This window comes from Strix uralensis, chromosome 2, assembly GCF_047716275.1.
Source record: "Strix uralensis isolate ZFMK-TIS-50842 chromosome 2, bStrUra1, whole genome shotgun sequence".
NCBI lineage: Eukaryota > Metazoa > Chordata > Aves > Strigiformes > Strigidae > Strix > Strix uralensis.
The window spans coordinates 111,100,647-111,123,155 of NC_133973.1; the positions used below are offsets into that span (position 1 = coordinate 111,100,647).

At 41.1% G+C, this 22,509-nt stretch overlaps 1 protein-coding gene across 3 annotated transcripts in view; it reads left to right on the top strand.

Moving 5' to 3' along the window:
• Positions 1-683: 683 nt before the first annotated feature.
• Positions 684-22,509, top strand: part of DCLK1 (doublecortin like kinase 1) — a 257,750-nt gene continuing 235,924 nt past the window's right edge. For 2 of the 3 annotated variants that reach the window (XM_074859814.1, XM_074859813.1), the window contains exons 1-3: positions 686-1,152; positions 4,254-4,642; positions 15,289-15,635. In XM_074859814.1, the coding sequence (XP_074715915.1) occupies positions 4,267-4,642; positions 15,289-15,635 (723 nt within the window). In that variant the 5' untranslated portion in view covers positions 686-1,152; positions 4,254-4,266. Of the gene's footprint in view, positions 1,153-4,253; positions 4,643-15,288; positions 15,636-22,509 lie in introns of all 3 variants that reach the window. The other variant, XM_074859817.1, reaches the window with a different exon arrangement.

Here is a 22,509-nt window from a genome sequence, read left to right on the forward strand (position 1 = left end):
TTTATATTAAAATGAACAGTAACCAAGCCTTTGAGAAGAAAGCATCAGTTCAGGCTGAATTTTTGTGTGGAGGTTGACCTAGCAAATGCAGTCTAAGACCTGAGGGGCTCGGGCATAGGAGGAGCGAGTCAGACGAAGCCTGAGACGCTTTTGGGCAAATACATCTTCTGGGAAATTTAAGCATAAAAACTACAGCATCTCTGGAGGTTAGTGACCTCCAAGGTGAGCTGTAACTAAGTCAGTGGTGTGAGGAGGCCTGGCTCCAGATTTACTACCTAAATTCCATGTCAATCCCACCTTCAGCACCCAAGCCCAGTCATAGGGCTCTGGGGACCGGGTGGGCTTTCAGTACTTCGGGACCAGGCAAACCTCACAGAAATGCCAAGCGACACATTTGGTAAAAATACATCTAAAGGCGTTTTCTGGACTCCGGGCCAGGGCCTCGTAGGGCCAACTGCTGTCCCCCGCCAGGCACGGCCCTGCCCCGCGCAGTCAGGCCCCGCGCGGGCACATCTCAGCGGCCGGGGCTCTCCGGGGCGGCGGGAGGCGGCGGGCGGGCAGCCGCTCGCGGTGCGGCCAGAAATTACCTCAGGGGGAGCCCGCTGGGAGCGTAACCGACCGTCCCAGCGCGGCCTCCCCCGCCCGGGGCTGACGGCGGGGCGCAGGCGGACGGCGGCTCCACTCGCCCCCCCCGCTCCGCGGCAGGGCGCGCTGCCGGGGGCGGCTCCGGCGGTCGCCCCGCAGCGCCCGGGGAAGAGCGGGCCCGCAGAGGGAGAACGAGAGGGGGAGACGGCGGCGGCGCCGCCCTCTGGAGAGAGCGCCAGGGAGAGGCTGGTGTGAAGAGCCGCATTTCAATGAGGGCCGGGCTAATGCAAATCACTGCAATCGGCAGCAGCGGCGGCGGCAGAAGAAAGGCGAAGCAGCTGCAGCCCGGGCTCCCCAGCAGCGCGCTCCAGCCAGGGGAGGCGTAACAAAGGCAGCGGCGCCGCTTTCTGCGGCAACTCCTGCGCTTAAAGCCGGGTGGTCGCCGGGGGGGGGGGGAGGGGGGAGCTGCCCCTCTTTGGCCGCTTCCCGTTCCGAGCCGCCGTTTTCCCTCCGCGCCCCGCCGGCAGGTCTGAGGGAGGAGGTTGGTCGCCAGGCTGCGGACAACAGGTAAGGGCCGGGGCTGGGTCCGTCCGTCTCCCGCGCGGGGGCTGCGGCGCGTGGGGCCGCCGGGGCGCGGCCGCGGTGCACCTGTGCCCATTGTGTGGGGCGGCTGCGGCTCCGCCGAGCGCCCGCGGCGCCTTCCCCGGGCGGCTGCGGCCGCCGGTGGCGTGGGCCGGGGTGTGTGCCCGGCCGCGGGAGCGTGGGGCGCCCGGCCGCGCCCCGGCAGCCCGGGGGAGCGCGCGAGGTGCTTCCCCCTGCGCCCGGGGGCGAGTGCGCCTCGGTTTTGTCACCGTGCGGTTCGCGCTGCGCCGCCCGCCCGCCCGCAGCGGGGCTCAGGTGCTTGATGCCGCTTGCAGCGGGGCTGGTCCTGTTTCAAGCACGTTTCCCCTACCCCCAGCAGCATAAACCCTCTTTTTTCTTGGAGCCGCTGCCGCATGTACCCACGTTTCCCCCCCGCCCCCCGCCATGACTAGTAGTCAGTCTGCTGCTTAGTCTCTGAATGATCTTCGCCGGGTCCTAGTCACATCGCTGCATGATGTATTCTTTTTTTATGTCAGCATGTATGATTGTTTTATGTAATTGCTCACCCACACCTGCATTATAAATAATTCTTTAGCAGATGTATAGGGTGTGAAGTGTTGGGCATGGTGGTTTTCCAGGGGTGTGTCCTTTCATTTTTCTGTATCTGTATGGATATGGATATATATTTATACACACAGGGAAACGTCTGATCAGATCAAATTATTTAGGATTTCTTTGTCTGCTCTGACCTTGTGGTTTGAACATGCTTTTCTGTAAATAGCAGGACTGTGGTGTTCAAGGGGAGCTCTATTTCTGTTTTAAAGGGCGTGATTGGGAATTACAGCCGTTATTGATTAAAGCGTAAGTGTGCGGAAGAAAGGGCAGTGACTCGCAATTCTTCCTCCCCCCATCCAAAATTGGTAAAGCTGAAAGTATCTTAAAAAAGTATATCTTCATGTAAACTTGCTTTTCTTTTTTTGTGTGTGCGTTTGAGATGGTTTGAGCAAATGGAACAGCAGACCTAAGAAAAATCCATTTGTCTTGATACAGGCATTGCTTTTGAGATACAGTTTCTGAATTGTGAGTTCTGGGATTATTTAAATCTGAATAACAGGTTCTAATTGGAATCAGAAATGAAGTAAAACAACTGGCATAATTTTTTTAACATGGAGACGGTAGTGGTGTAATCTTGATCCTAAGCTGTGGCCACTAGGTGATATTTTGTATTTAACCTATAAAGAAGTGTCAGTGAAATGTCACAGCAAATGTTCTTTCAATTGAAGTGAGGGGGGGGGTGTGTGTATTTATGCTGAGGAGGAAAACGTAGATTAGTCTTTTTCTTTTATGTGTGTGTGTTTATATATGTGTACACGCACACAGATACTGCACCATAGGTACCTTTTAAAGTATTTACAAATATAAATCTTGCATATATACATAAGCACATGATACTGTGCCAATGTAACAAAACAAGTTGTGAGCTGTAACTGAAGCAGGGTAAATAATTTCCACCAAGGCCCTGCAATGGCAGTGCTTAGCCTTAGGTGCTTGTTCTAGTCAAGCACGTGAATTGCTCTGAGAAGTTGTTGAGCACATCCCCTACAGCTTTGCAGCATCAGGGTCTAGCTGTATAATTATTGGTTTAATACAAACTTCTGTAAACTAAAGAGCATCCATAAGTCTTTCTGTATTTCCTCCTACTGTTTTACAGCTGGTCTGAATATATTTTTTTTTTCTTAATGGTCACACAATTATGAGTGGTTGAAACAAAGCTTCTGCTTGCTAGTTTTTTTTTCTTTCTGTTGGAAATCAATAAGAGAGACCACTTCTAAATTAGATCTGTGTATGTGTGCTATAAATAAACTTACTGTGCTTTGCTGTTCTGGAGACAGCTGCAAACCTAGGTGGCTCCTAAATTAAAAGAAGTGTGTTTTCAACATAATGACCTTTTGATCATTGTTTGTTTTTTTTTGTATTTTTGTTTCTTTTATTTGAGAAGATTAGTGAGCAATTTGTTGTATTTACTCTTGTGTTGGTCACAGAAAGGAACAGAAGTATCTACCTCCTTGATTATATTTCAGAACACGAGAACTTCCAATTATGTGAACTATATTGAGAAACGGATCATTTTGGCCAGAGCTGATGGGTTTTTGTCACTGTCAAGTATGGGAGACACCAATAGTGAATTTGCCCATTGACACTGAATTTATCACTCCTTCAGTGATAGTTTTGTAGGCAAAAAAAGCTGTCAGCCTTAATCAATTTGAAGATCGGGCCTAGGATATTAATAATACGTCTTGCAAATGTTACAGAGCACTAAAGTAGCTTGCTCATTGAAAAATACCAGTTTCCTGTCTCCCTCTAATAATTTTTTTAATTTCATGACATTTGAGCACTCCAGTTAGTTCAGAGTGTGCAGAGTATTTGCAAAAGGACAACTGAAGTAATTTATTACAAATCTTAGACTGTAGGGAAACTGGTGGTTGGAATACACAAGGACTTTTGAACAGTGGTCTTGACCCACAGAGTGGTAGTCCTGATTTTCATCACCAACCTGCGACATCTGTTTCTCTGAGAAGTTCTTAATTGCTTGATTTTTGGCGACTGGTTGCCCTTCTGAAATGGTACCTCTTGAGATCACAGTTGGAACAAACAGTTTAGTGGGGCTGAACAGTCTAGAAGGTAGACCGGACTCAAATAGCACCTGAATATAACATGAGAAAAAGTAGAAAGCTTATGTGTTTGTCCTCTTTTTCCAGTAGCTCAATTTTGTCTCCTCATTTTCAGAGTTCGTACTGAATTTGAACTAGCACTTTTAAATGTTTGCATATTGCTAGCAGTTGGTTTCGTAAGTGGCATTTCCATGGTGTATAAAAGCCTAACTTATAAACTAGGTATTATGGCATGGCAAGAGCGTTAGCGGTAAAATTAACATGTGAATATAGCACAGTTTCATTAAAATATTCTTCCCAACCTGGAAGGCAGTCCTCTGTAAGTGCCGTGTATAGAATGTGAAGTCTCAAAGTGAGGTCCCTTAAAATGTGTCAGTTTCTTAAACTTTTTCTTTTCTCTTGTTCATCCCTTAGGTTGAACTTCAAGATGTCCTTTGGGAGAGATATGGAGCTGGAGCATTTTGATGAGCGTGATAAAGCGCAGCGATATGGCAGAGGGTCCCGGGTAAATGGTTTGCCCAGCCCTACTCACAGTGCCCACTGCAGCTTTTACCGAACCCGTACTCTACAGACCCTGAGTTCTGAGAAAAAAGCCAAGAAAGTTCGTTTCTATCGTAATGGAGACCGGTATTTCAAAGGGATTGTATATGCCATCTCCCCTGACCGATTTAGATCCTTTGAAGCTCTCCTGGCTGATCTGACCCGAACTCTGTCTGACAATGTGAATCTGCCCCAGGGAGTGAGAACAATCTACACGATTGATGGCTCCAAGAAGATTTCCTCATTGGACCAGCTAGTGGAAGGTCAGCAGTAAGATTTGGAAGTGTAAATTTATGTTTGAGTCAGTGTTTGTTTGTCTAATCTGTTAAGTCTTCTGCAAATAGGTAATGGTATTGTTGTTCTTATTGATAAAGAAAGGATCTTCAATGGTATAACTAGAATTGTGAATATCTTAAATTGTGCCATGAAATGTTGTTGCCTTGCTACTTATTTCCCTCTTGTTGAAAGTGTCTGACCTTCCCCTTATCTGTTAACCTAGCGTTGATAGTCCTAGATCTCAAAGATCACATCTGCTGCTTTTGAACTTGCGTATTTAAAAATGTCAGTGAGTTAAACTCAACAAGGTCCCTGGTGCTGATGAAACCTACATGAAATTCAGTTCTGATTTTTTTTTTTTTTTTAAAGTCTCTTGGTACCTCTAGTGAAGAGTTCCAATTCTTCCCTACAAGTAAATATGCCTTAAGTAAAATATTCGCCTCTCATGGAGTGACATAAATGTAGGCAGTCTGTTAAAAGAGTAATGTTGTAGCCATGGTCAGCTGGGGTAGACTGTAAACTTTTCTCCCATGTAGCATTTCCCTTTTCCTCTTCCTCAGTCCATTGGCATCCTTATGTTGTTTTTAGATAGGGCTCATGTACCTGTAGCATAATGCATTACCAGTGATTTGGTCAGAACTGGCAGGTCTTGGTCACCGGCAAACATTGGAGATGCCAGTCACTAATTTGCCCATCAACGCTGAATTTATCACTCCTTCAGTGGTAGTTTTGTTGGCAAAAGAGGCTGTCAGTGTTATCAATTTGAATATTAGACCTAGGATATACTAATATCTTTTACAAATTTTACAAATCGCTAAAGTAGCTTTTCCAACATAAAGTGCTTCTGGTTTGCAGTGGGTTTCTTTTTGTGTGTGTAGGCAGTAGTTCCTAGTATGAAACGTCAGAATGTATAAGGTCTGAAAGCTTTAATTAGCACGTGGCCATAAATGAGGCTGATTTTTATCTGTAAAGTTTAAATGCAGGTGCTTGACTGTACTCAAAGGAAATAAAGGTAGAAAAATTTTTTCATCATGCTTCCATCCTGCCCCTGGCCCCAGTGTGCCATGGGCAAACCTGGAAAGCATGGATCTATAGCCACTGGATAGCCAGTTTAGAATTGTAACAGAGATTGTAATTCCTTTATGATTTCCATTTTTAGAACCGGGTGAGAGAACTTGCAGTATCAATACGTAATGAGATGGTCAGAAGGCTAATGTGGGGAGAGAAGAAAAGGGTAGTGTTGAATAAGACTCCAGAAAGGGGAGCACATCTTGCATAGCAGCTGTTCAGCCACTGTTGACTCCTTTAGGTGTCATAGCAGAAGAAAGCTTTTTAAGGGGAAGTTTTGAGAAGAGGATGTTCTTGATTATCCTCGTTGCATAAAAAGGAGAGTAGGACACAACACGAAGATGCTCAAAAAGAAAATTGAAGTGGTGGAATTGTCCATGTAAGGGTTTTGGGGGTTAGGACTGTAGGTTTAGTGAAATGAAAAGCAAACTGGTCTTAAGATCAATGTTATGAATTCCAGACAGAGTTAGAACTGTATTTGTCAGGACAGTATTTAATTGGTGGAGAAAATCAATTTCTGGAAGGAAAGGCCAATATTAATCAACATCTGTTTAAAAGCAGTGTTTGTGCATTTTCTTCTCAGTAGTTGTATAAATAATTGTGCTTATTTGATTGGTATGCTCATCAAGAAGCAAGTATCATTGATGTTAATGTTGATTTGCACAGTCTTTTGCTGCCAGTCAGAACCAGCTTTTGAAAAGAAAGAACTGAATGCAGAAATAAATTCAGCAACCTATAAGATAGGGTGGGGTTTTTTTTTTGCAACCTAGGGAAGAATAATACCAGTTATAAATCAGTCAGTCAAAATGAATGACAGTACAAGAGCATAAATTTATTTTAAAGAAGGGATTTGGGAATTCTTTTAGTTCTGTGGGACTTTATTCCTTACCTTTTCAATGAACACATTCTCCCTTCCTGTGTATAGTTCAAGTTGGACAGTCTTATTTTCTTGTGCCATTAACACTGTGGGATTTACAGAAGTCAGTCTTTGTGTGCAAGTAGAGAGCTACATCCTTGTTTCACCTGAAAGAGGGCTTCTGTCTATTTGTACAAGGTGGGTTATTTTGTTCTGTTTCCCTCATAGAGCTTCACTGTAGAGTACAGGTTCATATATTGTTAGCTCAGGGATGGTTTTTATATAAGACCCTTCCACTCCACAGTACAAATTTATTAGAGTTTGGCTAGTCTGGTACAGCATTAATTAGCTTGAAGCTGTGCTTTGTGTTTAAATAGCTTGAAAATCACTTCATTTTTGCCTCTTGCCAAATGACATTTGTGCTCGAACTATTGAAATATGAAGCATTGCTTTCTTTGTGGTGAGACTATTCCTTTACTTTATGAATTCATTTAATGAGATTGGTATGAATTGAAATTGTTTTTTTAAATCTCTTTTTTTTGGGGGGGGGGGCGTGTCATTGATTTTAGTGTTTATGTTGTAAGGTAAAAGTGTAAGACTTTGATTTGGTGGTGGTTTTTTGCCTTTATGCCTGTGAGGAAGTTAGTGTACTCTTACCTTCCCACATGGCATGTGAAGACAGAGAAGCAACTAGCTCCTGGGGAAAACAAGACAGCAGCCACTGTCTTTCATCCCACAGCTAAATACATAGAACTGCATGAAAGATAGTCCCAAAGGAAAAAGATTGTAAAGGAGCTGTTTTGCTTCAGTAATATTTAGTTTATCATAAAGTTCAGAGTTGGCATGGCTCTATGCTGGTGCTGTAGATTATTTTGAGGTGCATGGACACATCTTCCCTTTATTTGAAACTAGTGGCTTCCCTAGTTTTTTGTTGTGGTCTTTTTGTTTGTTTGGTGGGGGTTTTTTGGTGGTGTTTTTTTTGTTGTCGTTTGTTTAGTGTTTTTTTTTTTTTTTTTTAAGACTTGGGGCATTGAGATTTGTTGGAATTTGATAACAAGGGGTATATACTGTTGTAAAAAGTTTCACATGCTCTACAACTTCTCCTGTCACCTTAGATGAAGGAAAGAATGCAGTGGATTCAGGTTACCTTCTTTTTTGTCAGCCCTGATGTTCAGGACCCTCTTACTTTTGAAGAATGGTTTCCATATGTGACAGGACTTTATTCCCTAGGGATGACATGTAATCAAAGCACATAGAAACAATAAAAATGAAGTTGCTATTAAGGCTAAATTGTCTAGCTGTAAACAAAGTCTCAGGAAAGGACTAAATGCCATTTGCTTTTCCAAAAGTGTACCATATTTAAAGCTGAAGGCAGAGGTCAACTAATGGGTTTTACCCCCAAAATTACCACTGAACAGTGTAATAAGAACAGTAGTAGATTGGAATAAGCAGGATAACTCTATTTCAGAGTATTATTTACAGTTTTTACTCATGGGGTCCTGTTATGTGGAGCAAAGACCACAGAATCAATCCATAGCCAGAACTGCATCCCTTTCTCATTAATTTTTATTATAATATTACCTCAGAGTCTTGGATATTAATCAGAATCAATTGTTTTAGGTTTCCACGTTACCTACCACAAAAGATGAACCCTGCAGCAGAGAACTGGCAGTCAATGACAAACCAAAAACCCCAAACCACAAGGCTGAGAGAGTACTGGAAAACAATATTGTCACATGTCAATATTGGGTGCACTGCCAAACTATTGTAGAGACTTGTATGCATGCGTGCACATTTTGTGTAAGCATAATGAGAAAAATGGGAATAATCTGAAAAAGAAAAATTAATGTCTCTCAGAGGTTATCTTGGAGCTGCAATCCTCATTGAAGGAGCAGTTTGAAAGAGCACAGATATACCAGTTTTAAAATCTGGGAGTAACTGGTTAATAACTTGGGAGATCTGGACCTCATTCCAGTAGCAGAGATGGTGGGTCACATGAGGACTGCGAGAAGGCTCTTGCAAGTCTTGGAGACTGGCAGTTTGTTTTATGCAGCAGAGAAACTGCCTGCCAGTGGAGGGTTTGAAAGGCAGTGTCTCCTTGCTAAAGTGGTGGGCTGTGACAGAGTTTTTGACTTTTTTTTTTGTATGTGGGTCTTTCTACTCCCACCGTCACCTCATTCTTCTTATCTCAGCTTTTCCCTCTCCTACCTGCTACTACTGCTGCCTCCTTGACTGCCACCCATTCCAGTGGTGCTGGTGAGAAGCCTAGCCAGGCCAGACTGTAGGAGCTGATTGATGTGGTTTCTGATGCGCTCTGGAGATAATGCTCTTTCTTCTAAGTCATGCCTGTCTCAGCAGCTGGGAATTAATGGGCTGGAAAGATTCATATGCATATGTAATATATCAAAATAATAATAGTAAAGTATCTGTTTAAATGTTTGTAGAGCTGGATCTATGTGGACATTTGTTTATAGGATTGAATTTACAGTGGATATTTACCATGGACTTGATCCAGCGCTATCAAAGTTAGTGAAACTTGGATTGGATCCTGTGGCAGAAATGCCTGCAATCCTTACATTGTTTAATAAACAAACAGCTGAATAATCCTGTTGGATAAAATGGTACAAGGTTGTTCTGGCACTGTTTATTTGATTATTTTATTTCATGACTTTGAGAAGATTCATCCATTAGCCAGTTGATTCACTTTGTCTTCCTTAACAACTCTTGGAAGGTCCCATGGTTTTTTATTCTAGGCGCTTTCCAGTTATTTTTTTTTTTTAAGCATGTACAATGCCTATCTTGCTTGTAGCAAGACTGAGGAAATTCATGGGGGCAGAGGGGGAGGAAGTATGTCTTTATTTTTTCATTTGGCTTTTGATGAGGGGGAAAAAATAGAATTTTTAGTCTGAACTGAGCAGAAAGAAGTCCTTTAAAAGGTCTGAGGTGATCTGATCTAAGGTTTCTGGTGCATCTGATTGCTAGGTGAACATGAGTAGGTCATATTTATTTTCTGTAGATGCTCCATCTCTTTTGCACTGTTGCATTTTTTCAGACACTGCAGAAAGACAAGGCAGCAGTAGTGTAGTTTAAGTAGGTTATTGCTCTATTAACTAACACATTTGGGAACTATCAGGTAGTAACTTATTTGGTTCAGGTCATCTTCCTTTTGCAATCTGCTCTGCATGGTGAGGGATAGTCAGAATTCTCTGTCCTTTCCCCTGAAAGATTGCTCTTCTGCCTTTTGTATGTACAAAAGCAAAGGGTGGAAGTGAAGAAGGGTAGGTTTGCCTGTTGCACAGGGTACTGGAGGTGCCAGTTCTGCCCCTGTTGTCTTCATCTGTTTCTTACCCCGTCCATTGGGGGAAATGGGACTGCAGCGAGTGCTGTGCTAAACACCGTCATCACCGAAGTGTGCAAGTACTGTGGTTCCTCCATCTCTGGTGGGCTTGTAGATCAACTTTTCCTTTCCTAGTACATACTCTACTACAAGGAATCAACAGTTTTCAATGAATTGGCTGTCCTGCTGCTTCCACAAAGAAGGGTTGGTTGTTCCCTTTCTGCTTGCATGATTCAAACAGGTTCTCTATTCCTTCTTCAGGGTTTTCACCTAAGACCAGCTGGCTTCTTTATGAAGCCATTTTAGGCCAAGTCGCTTTTAGTACAGAAGAGAAATGCAAGTAATTCCCTTCAAGAGATAACGCCTTGATCATGCTTGTAGTGAGAATATCAGCAAGCTGAAGGTAACAAGCTAACTGCTAATGTCAATATGCCAAAGAGGGAATCAACACTTGCATCAGGAAAGCTCCAGTACTTGGAGGCAGTGATTCAATGTCTCCTTAGCAGCCACCTTGTACACAGATATTATTTTTTAAATTATATTTTTAATACACGAAGCATGTCATGAAATTCTGTTGTGACCTATAAGAACTATCCTTCAGTGTTACATGGCTCTAGTGGTTCAGCCGCATTGAATTTTGACTGAGGTGTAATTGCAGGTAGTAGGCTTTTGTCTTTTTTTTAGCATAAACCATGTTTTGGGATCTGCCCTTCTACATGATTAGCTTTCTGACTAGCTTCTCAATGCTAAGATTTATTTCAGTTGTTCCACATGGAATTTCCTGAAGTGTTGTGCACTTACACAACTTAAATTGTAGGATTACTAGTTCGAAACTGGCAAACAAGCATTGTGTATCTTTTTTTTTTTTTTTTTGTTGAACATTTAGTGCTGTGCATTTCATTTGCACTGTTGCTGTGAAGAGGTAGGAGGGCTGTCAGGAAAGGGATTCTTTCTAAGGTTTTCGTAATTACTTTTTTCCTAGATGTCAGATATCCCAAAGCAGCTGCATGTCCCCCTTTTCTTTTTCTAATGGCTATTGATACTGTAATCAAGAGTCAAAATTTCATTAGTGACAGCTGACTGCACTGTGAAATGCTTGCTCCCCTCTCTTGGGGACCTTCGGTCAAATAGACACTTTAAAGGCTGTCTTTTCTATGCTTTTGTTTAATCCAGTTAGCTCCAAAGATTCCTTCTTCAACACATATGTTCTGTTACAAATCTAGTGTTTAGAGATTGTTACTTTCTTCCTCCAGCTGTCAGTTAATCAAAGCCGATGTTTGTGGGCTGTATTTGTGCTTAGGCCTGACCCACAGTAAGAGCTGATGGTGCGCACTGGGATTACCCCAGACGTGTATTTTCCTGGTGCTTTGGAATTGGGAAAACCAACTTGTTGCTGGTATTGCCTGTCTGCAGATCACAGCTTCTCTCTCCCCTCAGGTACAAGTCTTGGGGGTGAGGCTGTTGTCTGCGAGGCAAGTTGTTAAAAATAAAAAGAAGAAAATTGTGTTGTCACCTAATAGTTTTGTTGAGGAAGCAATGGTTTAGGGAGAAGGTGGATTTTATTGACTAGTAAGTCATGCCACTTGTGAAACTTCTTTGCAGTCTTCTCTCCTTAAGGTAACAGCACAAAGGAAAAGAGGATGAAAATCTAGGTGAAGGCTTTTTGTCCTTTTCTTTGAGACTTCCTCTGCGTACAAACACCATGGGCACTAAAGAATTAGGCTAGACATCGAAATTTCTGGCTGCTGTCAGGGTGGGTCCCATGTTCAGGAAACTTAAGCTTGTATTTGAGCGATGTAAGATACTTTTAGGACATAGGGGTTTTGTCCATTCACAGAATCACAGAATCAGAATCACAGAATCAGAATCAACTAGGTTGGAAAGGACCTTGAAGATCATCTAGTCCAACTGTTAACCTAGCACTGCCAGTTCCCATCTACACCATATCTCTCAGCGCTATATCAACCCTACTCTTAAACACCTCCAGGGATGGGGACTCCACCACCTCCCTGGGCAATCCATTCCACTGCCTAATAACCCGTTCTGTAAAGAAATACTTCCTGACATCTAGTCTAAACCTTCTCTGGCGCAACTTGAGGCCATTGCCTCTTGTCCTATCACTTGTTACTTGGTTAAAGAGACTCATCCCCAGCTCTCTGCAACCTCCTTTCAGGCAGTTGTAGAGGCCGATGAGGTCTCCCCTCAGCCTCCTCTTCTCCAGACTAAACAACCCCAGTTCCCTCAGCCGCTCCTTGTACGACGTGCTCCAGACCCTTCACCAGCTTCGTTGCCCTTCTCTGGACATGCTCGAGTAATTCAATGTCCTTTTTGTAGTGAGGGGCCCAAAACTGAACACAGTAATCAAGGTGCGGCCTTTGTTCTTACAGGCTTTTTGTTCTTACAGGCCTGGCCCTTAGGACCACCATGAATGAGAACTGCAGTCCGTGGCTAACATCCCTGAAGGTTTATAAGCCCCAGCAGTTTGCTTGAAGTATAAACAGTCTTAAATAACAGCATTATGGGAGAGCTGTCTGTATTTCTGTTTTTCTATATAAAATAGCTCTTACTAAAGGTATTTAATTAATCTTAGGTGACCTTGGATACTCTTACCTCCAAGATATTCTGTAGCTAAATATGAGCCTCTTCAATGAGAAAAAAATATATCTTGGTGCGAATACTTTACTAATGTAATATAGTACTATTGGAAATGAAGAAAGGGAAAAAAGTCTCATATTAAAGCAATCCTATAACTTCAGTGGTTGTCTTGGTCTTTTTTTAGGATCATTTACACAAAATTAGTTTTGTAATGTAGCACTGACATGTGCTCTTAGATGCTACGAGGAACCCAGCTGACCTTTAAATATAGCTGATATTAAAAATCATGTGGAATGCTATCCTTTCAAGAAGGGGAACCAAAAGAGTTCTTAATAAACTAAACGTAAATCTTCTGGGTACAACATGTATGGCCATTTATTTATGCACCTACCCTTTGAGAAGTAAGTTTTAATATGAAAGCTTTTTAAAAATAAATGTTATTTCATGCAATGAAACTGAACAGTTTCTCTGATAGCTTTGAACCTGAAAATCTGATTTTTATTCCCCCCCCCCGCCCCCCAGTTGTTATTGGATTTTAAGTCTTACAGCAAACACAAGTGGAGACAAGAATAATTTAAAATTATAAAAGAGACTTCTGTAAAGTATTTTATAGAACAGGTATTTATTGTATTGAATGCAGTCCTATTCATAGTAGGATCTTTTTTTTCCTCATTTTATTAATGTTTTTTAAAACTTGTTAATTTTATGGAGTGGTGTGGGTGCATTCTGACCTTGCAGTAATTGAGTAGCTAGTGCTAAAATATTGGACAGGGACATGGATAAAAGAGAGTACATACTGTTTGATCACTCTTGGATCATTACTGTGGCTAAGCCTTTCTGTTCTGATGTCACCCTATATATATATCTCTCTCATATATATACAGTGGATAAAAGGAAGAGCTTACCTTTGTCTCTTGTAAGGTTGATGTAAGTGTTCCATCTTAGATTCTTAACACTTCAGATGTTGCTGCAAAGTGCAGGTTAACTTGAATTTAAGTGACGACTAGTAAGCATTGGAATGTCTTACTTCATCTCCCACTCTGTATTTTGTTCTGCTTTAAAAGAATGATTAAAAAAGAAAAAGGAAAACCAAAAATCTTTTTATGGTTCTTGCTTGATCTTATGCTGTCATTGCATTTATCTTTTCTGCTCAGTGGTCCATCTTCACATGGTGCTCTGAATTCTTTGTCTTCTTTGGAGTCTTTCTGCTGCCTTTCTGGTAATCATGGTACAGTGTGTTACTGTCTCACCTTTGGATCATCATGCCAACAGACTTGAACCTCTGTTGCATCCAGGGCCTCGTGTCCCAGCAGATCTCCCCCCATTACTAACTGTGGTAACTCTGTATCTGCCAGCATTCCTTGTGTGCTGTATTGTCTGTGGAGTTGCATTGGGTGCCCCAAAACCTTAAAATTTGTGTCCAGAAGTAAAATTTAAATACTACTTTTTCTTTTAATAATTGAATTGTGAGTCCTCTTTCCTTCGGGTAGGGATCATTAGGAAAATCTTTAGTTCTTATGTGCTTTTTGGCATAGGAGGTACATCACTGAGATTTGCTTTGTTTTTATTTTAATACCTTGGGCAAAACTGCTAACATGAAGGCCTCTATGCTGTTAGCATACACTGAACTACTGAACCCAGAAGAATTAAAACATCTCAGATGTTTCTGTGCTATTGTTCAGGATAGGATTTTGCATTATTTGTAATGGAGTTTAACTGCAGGCTGCCAGAAGGTGTGGTCTTGCTGGATCTAGTATTGTTTTCCTTGGGTTTTTTTTTGCAGCCAGAGGGTGAACCAGATCAGCTTGTTGTAAAGTTAGTATTGTCTTTGTTATGTTCAGTCAGATCACCGAGCTGATCCGATTCACCCAGTGCGACTGGCAGTACAGTCACTCAGTCAAGCTCAAGGGAGAGGTTGGGAGCATCCAAGCAGGTGCCCCTTTCACAGCAGCCTGCAGCTGGACCCAATTAAGGTGTTAATCAACAGGGATGTGCTGATGTTTTCTGTCTATCTTCTAGTGCCCCAGAAATTGTGTGTGTGTGTGGTATTTGCAAAAATATTTTATTGTAGATAATGCTCCCATAGAAATATGAGCTATAATCCACTTTTTAAAGTATGGTAAATTTGTTGTGAGGAGAACTCTCTAATTATTATTCTTTGCCTTCCTTTCCCCCCTGTATTATATATTGAGTCAGTAGAATAATACATCGAGATTCCTTGCCTATACATATCCTGGGTTTATACTACTTAAAGCTTTAAACAACCAAATGTTAACAAATCTCCTGTGACACTTTCATCCACCTTTTACAGAAAGTTATTTGTAACCTATAGTTTTTGATAACAGTTTATATTATTTCCTCAGAAGTGTTTGGGGCCTGCTCTTTCATTAGGAGTGGGCCATTTAAGCATAAAGGCTGGGGGACTATTGGGATGATGTGCTGGGACTGGACAGCTGATTAGTTATGAACACTACTTACTGACAGCAGCAATCCCCACTGCAGATGGTGTTTTCTGAAAAGAAAATTGCTGCTTTCAAGGATTTTGTAACAGCATTTTCTGAACAGTTAGCTGATGAGTGATCTTTAAAAGATATTTTATAGTCTGTAGCATCTGAGAAGGGAAGAGATCAATACTGTATACACTGTAGATCAAGAACGATAAGAATAATGTTTAATAATTTGAGAAGGATTTGATTTAATATTTTTCTGGTTTTGTGGTGTGTTTTTTTCTTCCCTCTCCAATCTGACTTGCTGGTCTGGAATTTTTGTTTCTGCAGGGGAAAGCTACGTATGTGGTTCCATAGAACCCTTCAAGAAACTGGAGTACACGAAGAATGTAAACCCAAACTGGTCAGTGAATGTTAAGACAACTTCTACTTCTCGTTCAGTGCCGTCTCTTGCCACTGCTAAAGGAGGTACTCCAGATGCAAAAGAGAATAAGGATTTCATTAGGCCTAAACTAGTCACTATCATCAGGAGCGGAGTGAAACCACGGAAAGCAGTCCGGATTCTGCTCAACAAGAAGACAGCACATTCATTTGAACAGGTTCTTACTGATATAACTGATGCCATCAAGCTGGATTCAGGGGTGGTTAAACGCTTATACACACTAGATGGAAAACAGGTAAGAATTTTCATGATGCTCATTCTCATCATGAAGAAAATACAGTTTTCCAAAAGGAAAAGAATTGTACATTAGTAAAAAATTACTTTTTTCTAGAACATAGAACCAGGCCTTCCACTACTTACAGTGTACTTAAGATCTGTGAGCAGTTCAGGAACATATAATGAAGCATTAGTTGGCCTCAGTGACGGTCTTGTCATTTATGATAAATAATAACTCTAAATCTGTCAGTCGAAAGTGTGGTGTGGTTTTGGCTTTGCAGGCTAGAAACATAGGATGAAGGATGTCATTTTAAAGAAGCTCATTCTGTTAACTTGTTTCAGCTTTTTCTTGCAGCAGTTTTATGAATCATTGTACTTGCCTTTCCATGAACTTTAAGAACAGTGAGGACACATTCCACCATGATAAATGCAGGCCTGATGCTGTCCAGAGTGACCAAATGATGAATCTTACTGCAGCTAGAATGGACTATGAAGAAGGTGCAAGCTTACAAAATGAGTGAGCTTTTTCCCTTTTGCAGGAAAACAGGTAGGGTTATGTGTGGTGCCCACATTTATTGAGGAGTCTCTTGCAGGTTACGTGTTACTTCTTCTATGAAATAACTTCAAGCAGTGTCTCTTTTTTGCTGACTTATTAAATTGCAGTAGGGTGAGATTTTTGAGAGGCTTCTTATTGAACATGGGGATGGAGGGACAGGAAAAAATATTACAGAGTAATCCTACTTCTTTTTTGTCTTTCACTTTATTTGTAATTTATCTACGGACATATATTAATTATAGCAAAACTGGAGAAGCTGTTAACCTGGTGAAGGGCAAGACTAATTTCAGCATGACCTTAGACTAATTTCAGCATGATTTAGAGCAATGGTGACTCTAGAGAAATAGGCAGATACTTGCATTTAGAGATGTAACTTATTAAATCAAAGAAATGATAGAGGTATAAAATGTGGGTAGAAAGATAAGTGAGAAGCTTCTCCCTGAGAAGCTAGAGGCTGCTTGAGACCAAGATATCTCTGCTGTAATATAGCTGTGTTTTACAGATTCTAGGCTCAATGAATCACAGGTATACAACTAACAGTGTAGCTATCAGCAGATGCTGCAAACTATGCTTGATACAGGTAAATACTCAGCTAGATCTGGTGGTGATCCTAACATGGTCTGCAGTTACTGGGGTTAATATGCAGGCATAGCTCAGGGAACAGCTACAGCAGCACCCTCTGATCTCAGAGAGGGCTGGTTAATGGACAGGCTGCTTATTCAGAGCACTGGTTCAAGTCAGGGCCAAGTCTGGCTTGACCAGAGGTCCATTCCATCTTCTGTTTTGTATTAGTAACTGACACCAGACACAGACAGTAGTTCAGTTCCTGATGACTGCATACATGCCTGTAATGATCTCATTACTGTGACTTCGTTGGGAACTTTGACCTGGAGCAAAAATGTGCATGTGAAGTTCTTTTTGCCTGCAGCAAAGGTAAAGTGTGTGTCTGGGGAAACTCTCATTTCCTGTCCTCCTTACCTTGCCTCATGCTCCAGAGAGCACTAAGGCTACTAAATTTGAGGAAAGAGTTGGGATTTTAAAGCTGCAGAGATCAGTAGTGGTCTCTGCTGTGACCTTGACAGAAAATCTTGAGTGACTATTCCAGTTCCTGCAAACACTCAATAAAAAGGGATGCATATCTGTTTTGTATTGTATATGTAAATAAACTTGTGGTTTAAGTATGAAGAAGTGCAGCCTGGAAGGATGCCAATGTGGACTGTCTCCTGGATAACGTGCTCACTTTTTTTATATTCCAAAGTCCCCTTTAATGGTTGTGCATAAAATGGAAAAATACCTTTACACCTGTTTTAGAGCTCTAATTGCTAGAAGTAAATAGTACTATCCTACTACTGGGGGAAAAGGGAGGACCAGGTTTTCTTGGCCCTGAATCAGTGGTGTACTGGGATATTTGTTACCTACCTTGTAGCCTGAAACCCTTGTGTCTAAAGGCTTTTCTAGGAGACTGGTATCTCCACACTCCTTCCTTTTTTGGCTATGCAGTAAAAACTGCATAGCTCACTGCCTGACCCTACTGGTAAGGACAGGTTTTGAGGGAAGGTGTGTGTGTGTCCTTCCAGTGAAATGGAGACTTTGCTCACTGCACGTACAAAGCAGCTTTGCTGGCAGAAAGGGAAATGAACAATCCTGCGCTCAGCAGGAGTAGCCTGTTGCTCACCCCTGTGCAGGGAAGTCATTGATTTCCTGTGCTGCTAGACAATTGCTGCTCCATTTTTCTCTGCCAAAAGCCTGATCTCCCAGATGGCGTTTGGGGCACGATGATGGATTTCTTTATTGCTAAACTCAAGCTGTGAGTGATTACTAGGAGGAAATCCATGGTAAATCCAAAATTTTTCCAGCAGTGTTTATAGTTGGGAATTTCTACTGTGAGTCCTGCTGCAGCTTTGAAGGTTCTGGTAAAGCCTATGTTCAGTGGCTAAATCTAACAAATCTGTGATTAAATCTTTCATCACTAACTTAAAAAAGCAATAAAATCTTGAAGCTCTGAGCCAAGAAAAGTAATTTACTGTAAGGATAAAAGAATAAAGCTCTCCTAGGATTATTCTTTGGGAATGCAGCTTGGAGAAAGGCTATTCTGTACAGTCATCTCTTGTGAGTTATTTTATGAGGCCAACAATGGTCAATTTTTGCTATGGATGGACATGAGTCCCATGTGCAGGTGGGCAGTGAGGTATGTGTACTGTTGTTGGGTATTATCATTAGATGCCTCAGGCTAATAAAAAGAAAATAGTAGGAGTCGGAGTCTTAACTTGGGCATCCAAGTTACGTGGTTGTCTCATACTGACCCTACACATTGAGGAATTGAACTTAAATGCTCTCCCTCCAGCAGCTTGGTTAGTTGTGAAGTTTTGATTTGTGTCTCTAAAAGATGTTAATAAATATAATGTTCAGTTAAAAGGAATGTAAATGATGGCCTATAAAATTTGATGACAATGTAAAGAGCTTGTCTTGATGAGAGAGGTAGTGATTGAACAATCAGTTCCTGAGGAAAGTTATGATTACTAGGGAGAAAGCTCTTCCATGCCATCCAGTTGCTTCCCCCATCACAAAAATTCCTTCTTGGTTTTGGAAAATTCAGGATTTTTTGGTGCTCATGATGCTTTTTGGGTGTTCCTTAGAACTTGAGAGAGCTTGATTAAGCAAGTGTGTTGTAGTAGCCATTTCAATTTTTTAATGCTGGAATAGCAGAAGAAAGGGGGGGGAAAAGCCCAAACAAAACCCCAACAAAAAAACCCACAAAAACCACCAAGAAAACAACCTTCAAGAAAGCAAACCCCAACAAAATTAAGCAATTTTGTCTCATTGGGTCAGTGGCAGTTCAGGGACTGATACTTGATGTTTTCTAGTATTGAGTAGGTATTTACTTTGGATTTCATGCATTCAATTCAGTTTTCTTAAAATGTGTTTCTCCGTATTACAGAGTGACTAGTGGTTTATTTGCATTTCCTTATAACTTGTCCAAACCTGTATTTTGGCTATGAGGTTTCTGAAAGTTTATAATTTAATTTGTGCTAGAGGGGGGACAATATACAACTGCAATCTGGTTGTATAGCTTATCAGTGGCCTGTGTTTAGTGTACTCTTGCAGTTCAATTATTAATGATTCCTCAAAGCAGGATAGGTTTCATACCGTGTCTGGCATAGTATATTTTTATGGATATACTTATTTTTTCTACTGGTACAAGGAACTGATGGTGTTTAGAGGAAGAGATGGAATCACTGTCCTGTAACATACTCATGTATTTGAAGATGGTGGGACTCTCAGAAGTGTTTAACAGTCTTATGAGCTCAGGCCAAAATTAAAATCTTTCCAGGGAGAGGTCTTGAGGTGTTTTCCTTGCCAACTTTGCTGTGTTAAGAAAATAGATTGAGTAGGTTTAATGGCTGCCTGTAGGAATATGTATCATGAGGGCATGCTCTTACTGTATTTATCTTTTTTTTTTTCTTAGATCAAAAGGTTTTTTAAGTGCGTGAAAAGATAGTGTTTATGTTGACCCTTAATATTATCATGTACTTGTGCAGAGAAGGAACACCTCATAGCTAAAAATATCTCTTGCTTTACTGTAGCTGCACCGTTGCAGTTTGGTTTTTAACCTTCACTTAACAGAAGGTGTCATTTTTAGTTTGATGTGCATTAAAATATGGTTTTGTAAAAGACAGTGTGCGGAGACACAATGCAAACATTAAGGATACAAGCCGCCCATGGAGATAGAGCCTGGTTGCTGTGTTGCAAGCTTACTTCTCTGGTTTCTGTTTACTTGGTGCACTTCTAAAATGACACCAATGACTAAAATGGGAGAAAACTAATGAAGGTCACACGTAACAGCTAAATTGTGAAACAGTGTCATTTTTAGAAGTATTATGTGTGCATTTGTACAGGGTATTTACAGTTTGCATGTTTAGACAAAGACTAAAATTTGGACAAAGTGCTTTGTTACCTTGTAAGTCCTCCATTAGCTTTTGGTAGAACAAACATCTGGTTTATAATGGGACCTACTTATTTGAACATGTGGTTTGTTTAGCTTAGCAAGATGCAATCATGCAAATTATTTTTCAGTTTATGCGTTATGCTGTTGATTTGACTCCAGAGAGGTAAGTTGTCAGTGACAGAGATACCAGTCACTATCTGATTTTTTTTAATTTTATTTTATAAATATGTTATTACAAATCAAGTTACCTTTACAAATACGAAATACAGCTACTATTACTTAGGCATACCTTACAGAAGTGTGTGTGAGAGGTGTAGGATGTCTCTCAATAACCTTGCTTTAAGCCATTGAAATAGCTATTAGAAAAACTGGCTGCAAGGATAGGGAACATCATAGTGCTGAAAAGCTTGAAGCTTCCTCATTGAGTGTAATTGGGGTTTTTTTAATTGGAACCCCGCTTTAAAGGGCGTGTCTTATGTGATACAAACAAACTCTCTTTTCTGTGGACTCCTCTCTGTGAAGGCACCTAATATCTTAAGTTTTAAGAAAGTACTCTCAAGAAAAAGAAGGCAACGGTTTGCACCTACGCCTAAACTGAGCATGTGCTCTTTTTATTGTTTTGTTCTTAACAACTGGAAAACATTTGATAATAATGTCTGTATTCTAAAGTAAATTCTTGGCGAAATCTACCCTTTTGTAGGATGGATTAAAGATCTCAAATGTCTTTCTCTAGACCTGGATTGTCCTTGGTACAGAAAAGCCTACATAAAGCAAGGTAGGTATCATTCACAAAAAGACATTCTCTATTGAGCATTTGTGTAGCGTATGTTATACAACAATCTAGACAGAATGAATGTTAAACAAAATAAAATTTACGTGCAGCAAGTGACTCGTTTTGTGTGTGCTCTGTAATTTTGATTCACATCAGCATTTGTAATCAGTTCCATTCTTAATATAGAAGGTGCATTTAATTTTAAGGGTGACTGTACATGTTCTTTTTATTTGTTCTTCAGTTGTAGTAACAATCCACTCGAGATGTATGCAACTTAAAATTATTCCTAGTTTGAAAAATGTGGACAATAAAGTGCTATTTTATCTTCTGTATGACCTCTCTTGAGTGCAGTAACTTTAACTTCTCTCTTTTGTTGAAGGCTTTGGAGCTCGCTGCCAGCCCCAGGCACGCAGGGGTGGTGTTGCTCGAGCAGAGAACCGTGGTGAATTCTCTGAGAGATGTAGCTGTGCAGATACTGACTAATTGGGAGCAAACACTAAGTAAAATGGCTTCTGCAGCTCAGGCAAGCATTTTAACAGGGAAGCAACAGCTAAGGAGACTTATGCTTATGTTTTTGAGGTGGTACTTTAATACTGTGTTACCACCTGGGGACCTGCAACCCATTGTGCTTACATGGTACAAGCTGTTTCTTCCTAAGGGGCTTCTAATGTGAATGCTCGATGGTCACACCCCTCAGAAAATTCCCTAGCTGCTTAATTTTAGACATGAAGTTTAGTGCCCTTTCTGGAAGATGCTGACAGACCAGCACACTCTGTAGCTGTGAAACACTCGCCAAGAACAAAGAGTGTCTCCAGCTTTTAGTGCATCTCACTTTGCTTCCTTCCTGCCTGCAGTACATTTAATCAAAAACTTTTTTCTTCCTCTGGAAGATGTATCATTTCTGGCTTTGGTGTTTTGAAACTGATTTTGGGAAAGGACTTAAAAGATGAGGATTTTTTCTCAATGCTGGGGAAAGGGCCCCTTTTTGAAGATAAAATAGACTGGAAAAAAAATCAGTGCCTGTAAATTGGCTGTCTCAGCAGGTGGTGATGAGCTCTGGGGGTCTTGGAAGATTTTTATGATTCCTATTGAGAGAAGTGGCCTTCTACTACAAATTAGACTGTACTTTGAATTATTTTGAACCAGATTTTTATGCTTTTATTAAAGACATCCTAAGGTAGACAGTTTGCTGGCAATTGGTATTATCCTGGTGTTAGAGGAGGTGATAGGTCCTTGAACCCTTGTGACTCTGGGTACACTGTTTTGATGTCATGTTACGACATTGACTAACAATTTTAATTGTTACTTGAATAAAGTTCTGTAAAGGGGTGAACAGAAGCCCATTCCTAATTGAAAGCAGTGTGTTCATTCATTTGTCTAGGGTCGGTTCCTATTAAGCTTGAGACTAACTGTGTTGCTCTGTCTCTAAAAGGTCTCTGACAATAGGAGTTTCCAGGGTTGCTAACTGGCATCCCTTAGGAACTGTAGGCTGACTTTGAAAATTAAGAAGAGAAGATGCCATCTTCTCTTCTGTGACCTTTAGATTGGCTTTCATGCTGTGCAAAACAAAAGCTGTTATTAATTGAGTAAGACTGAAAACTTGCGCATCTGCTTCAGTA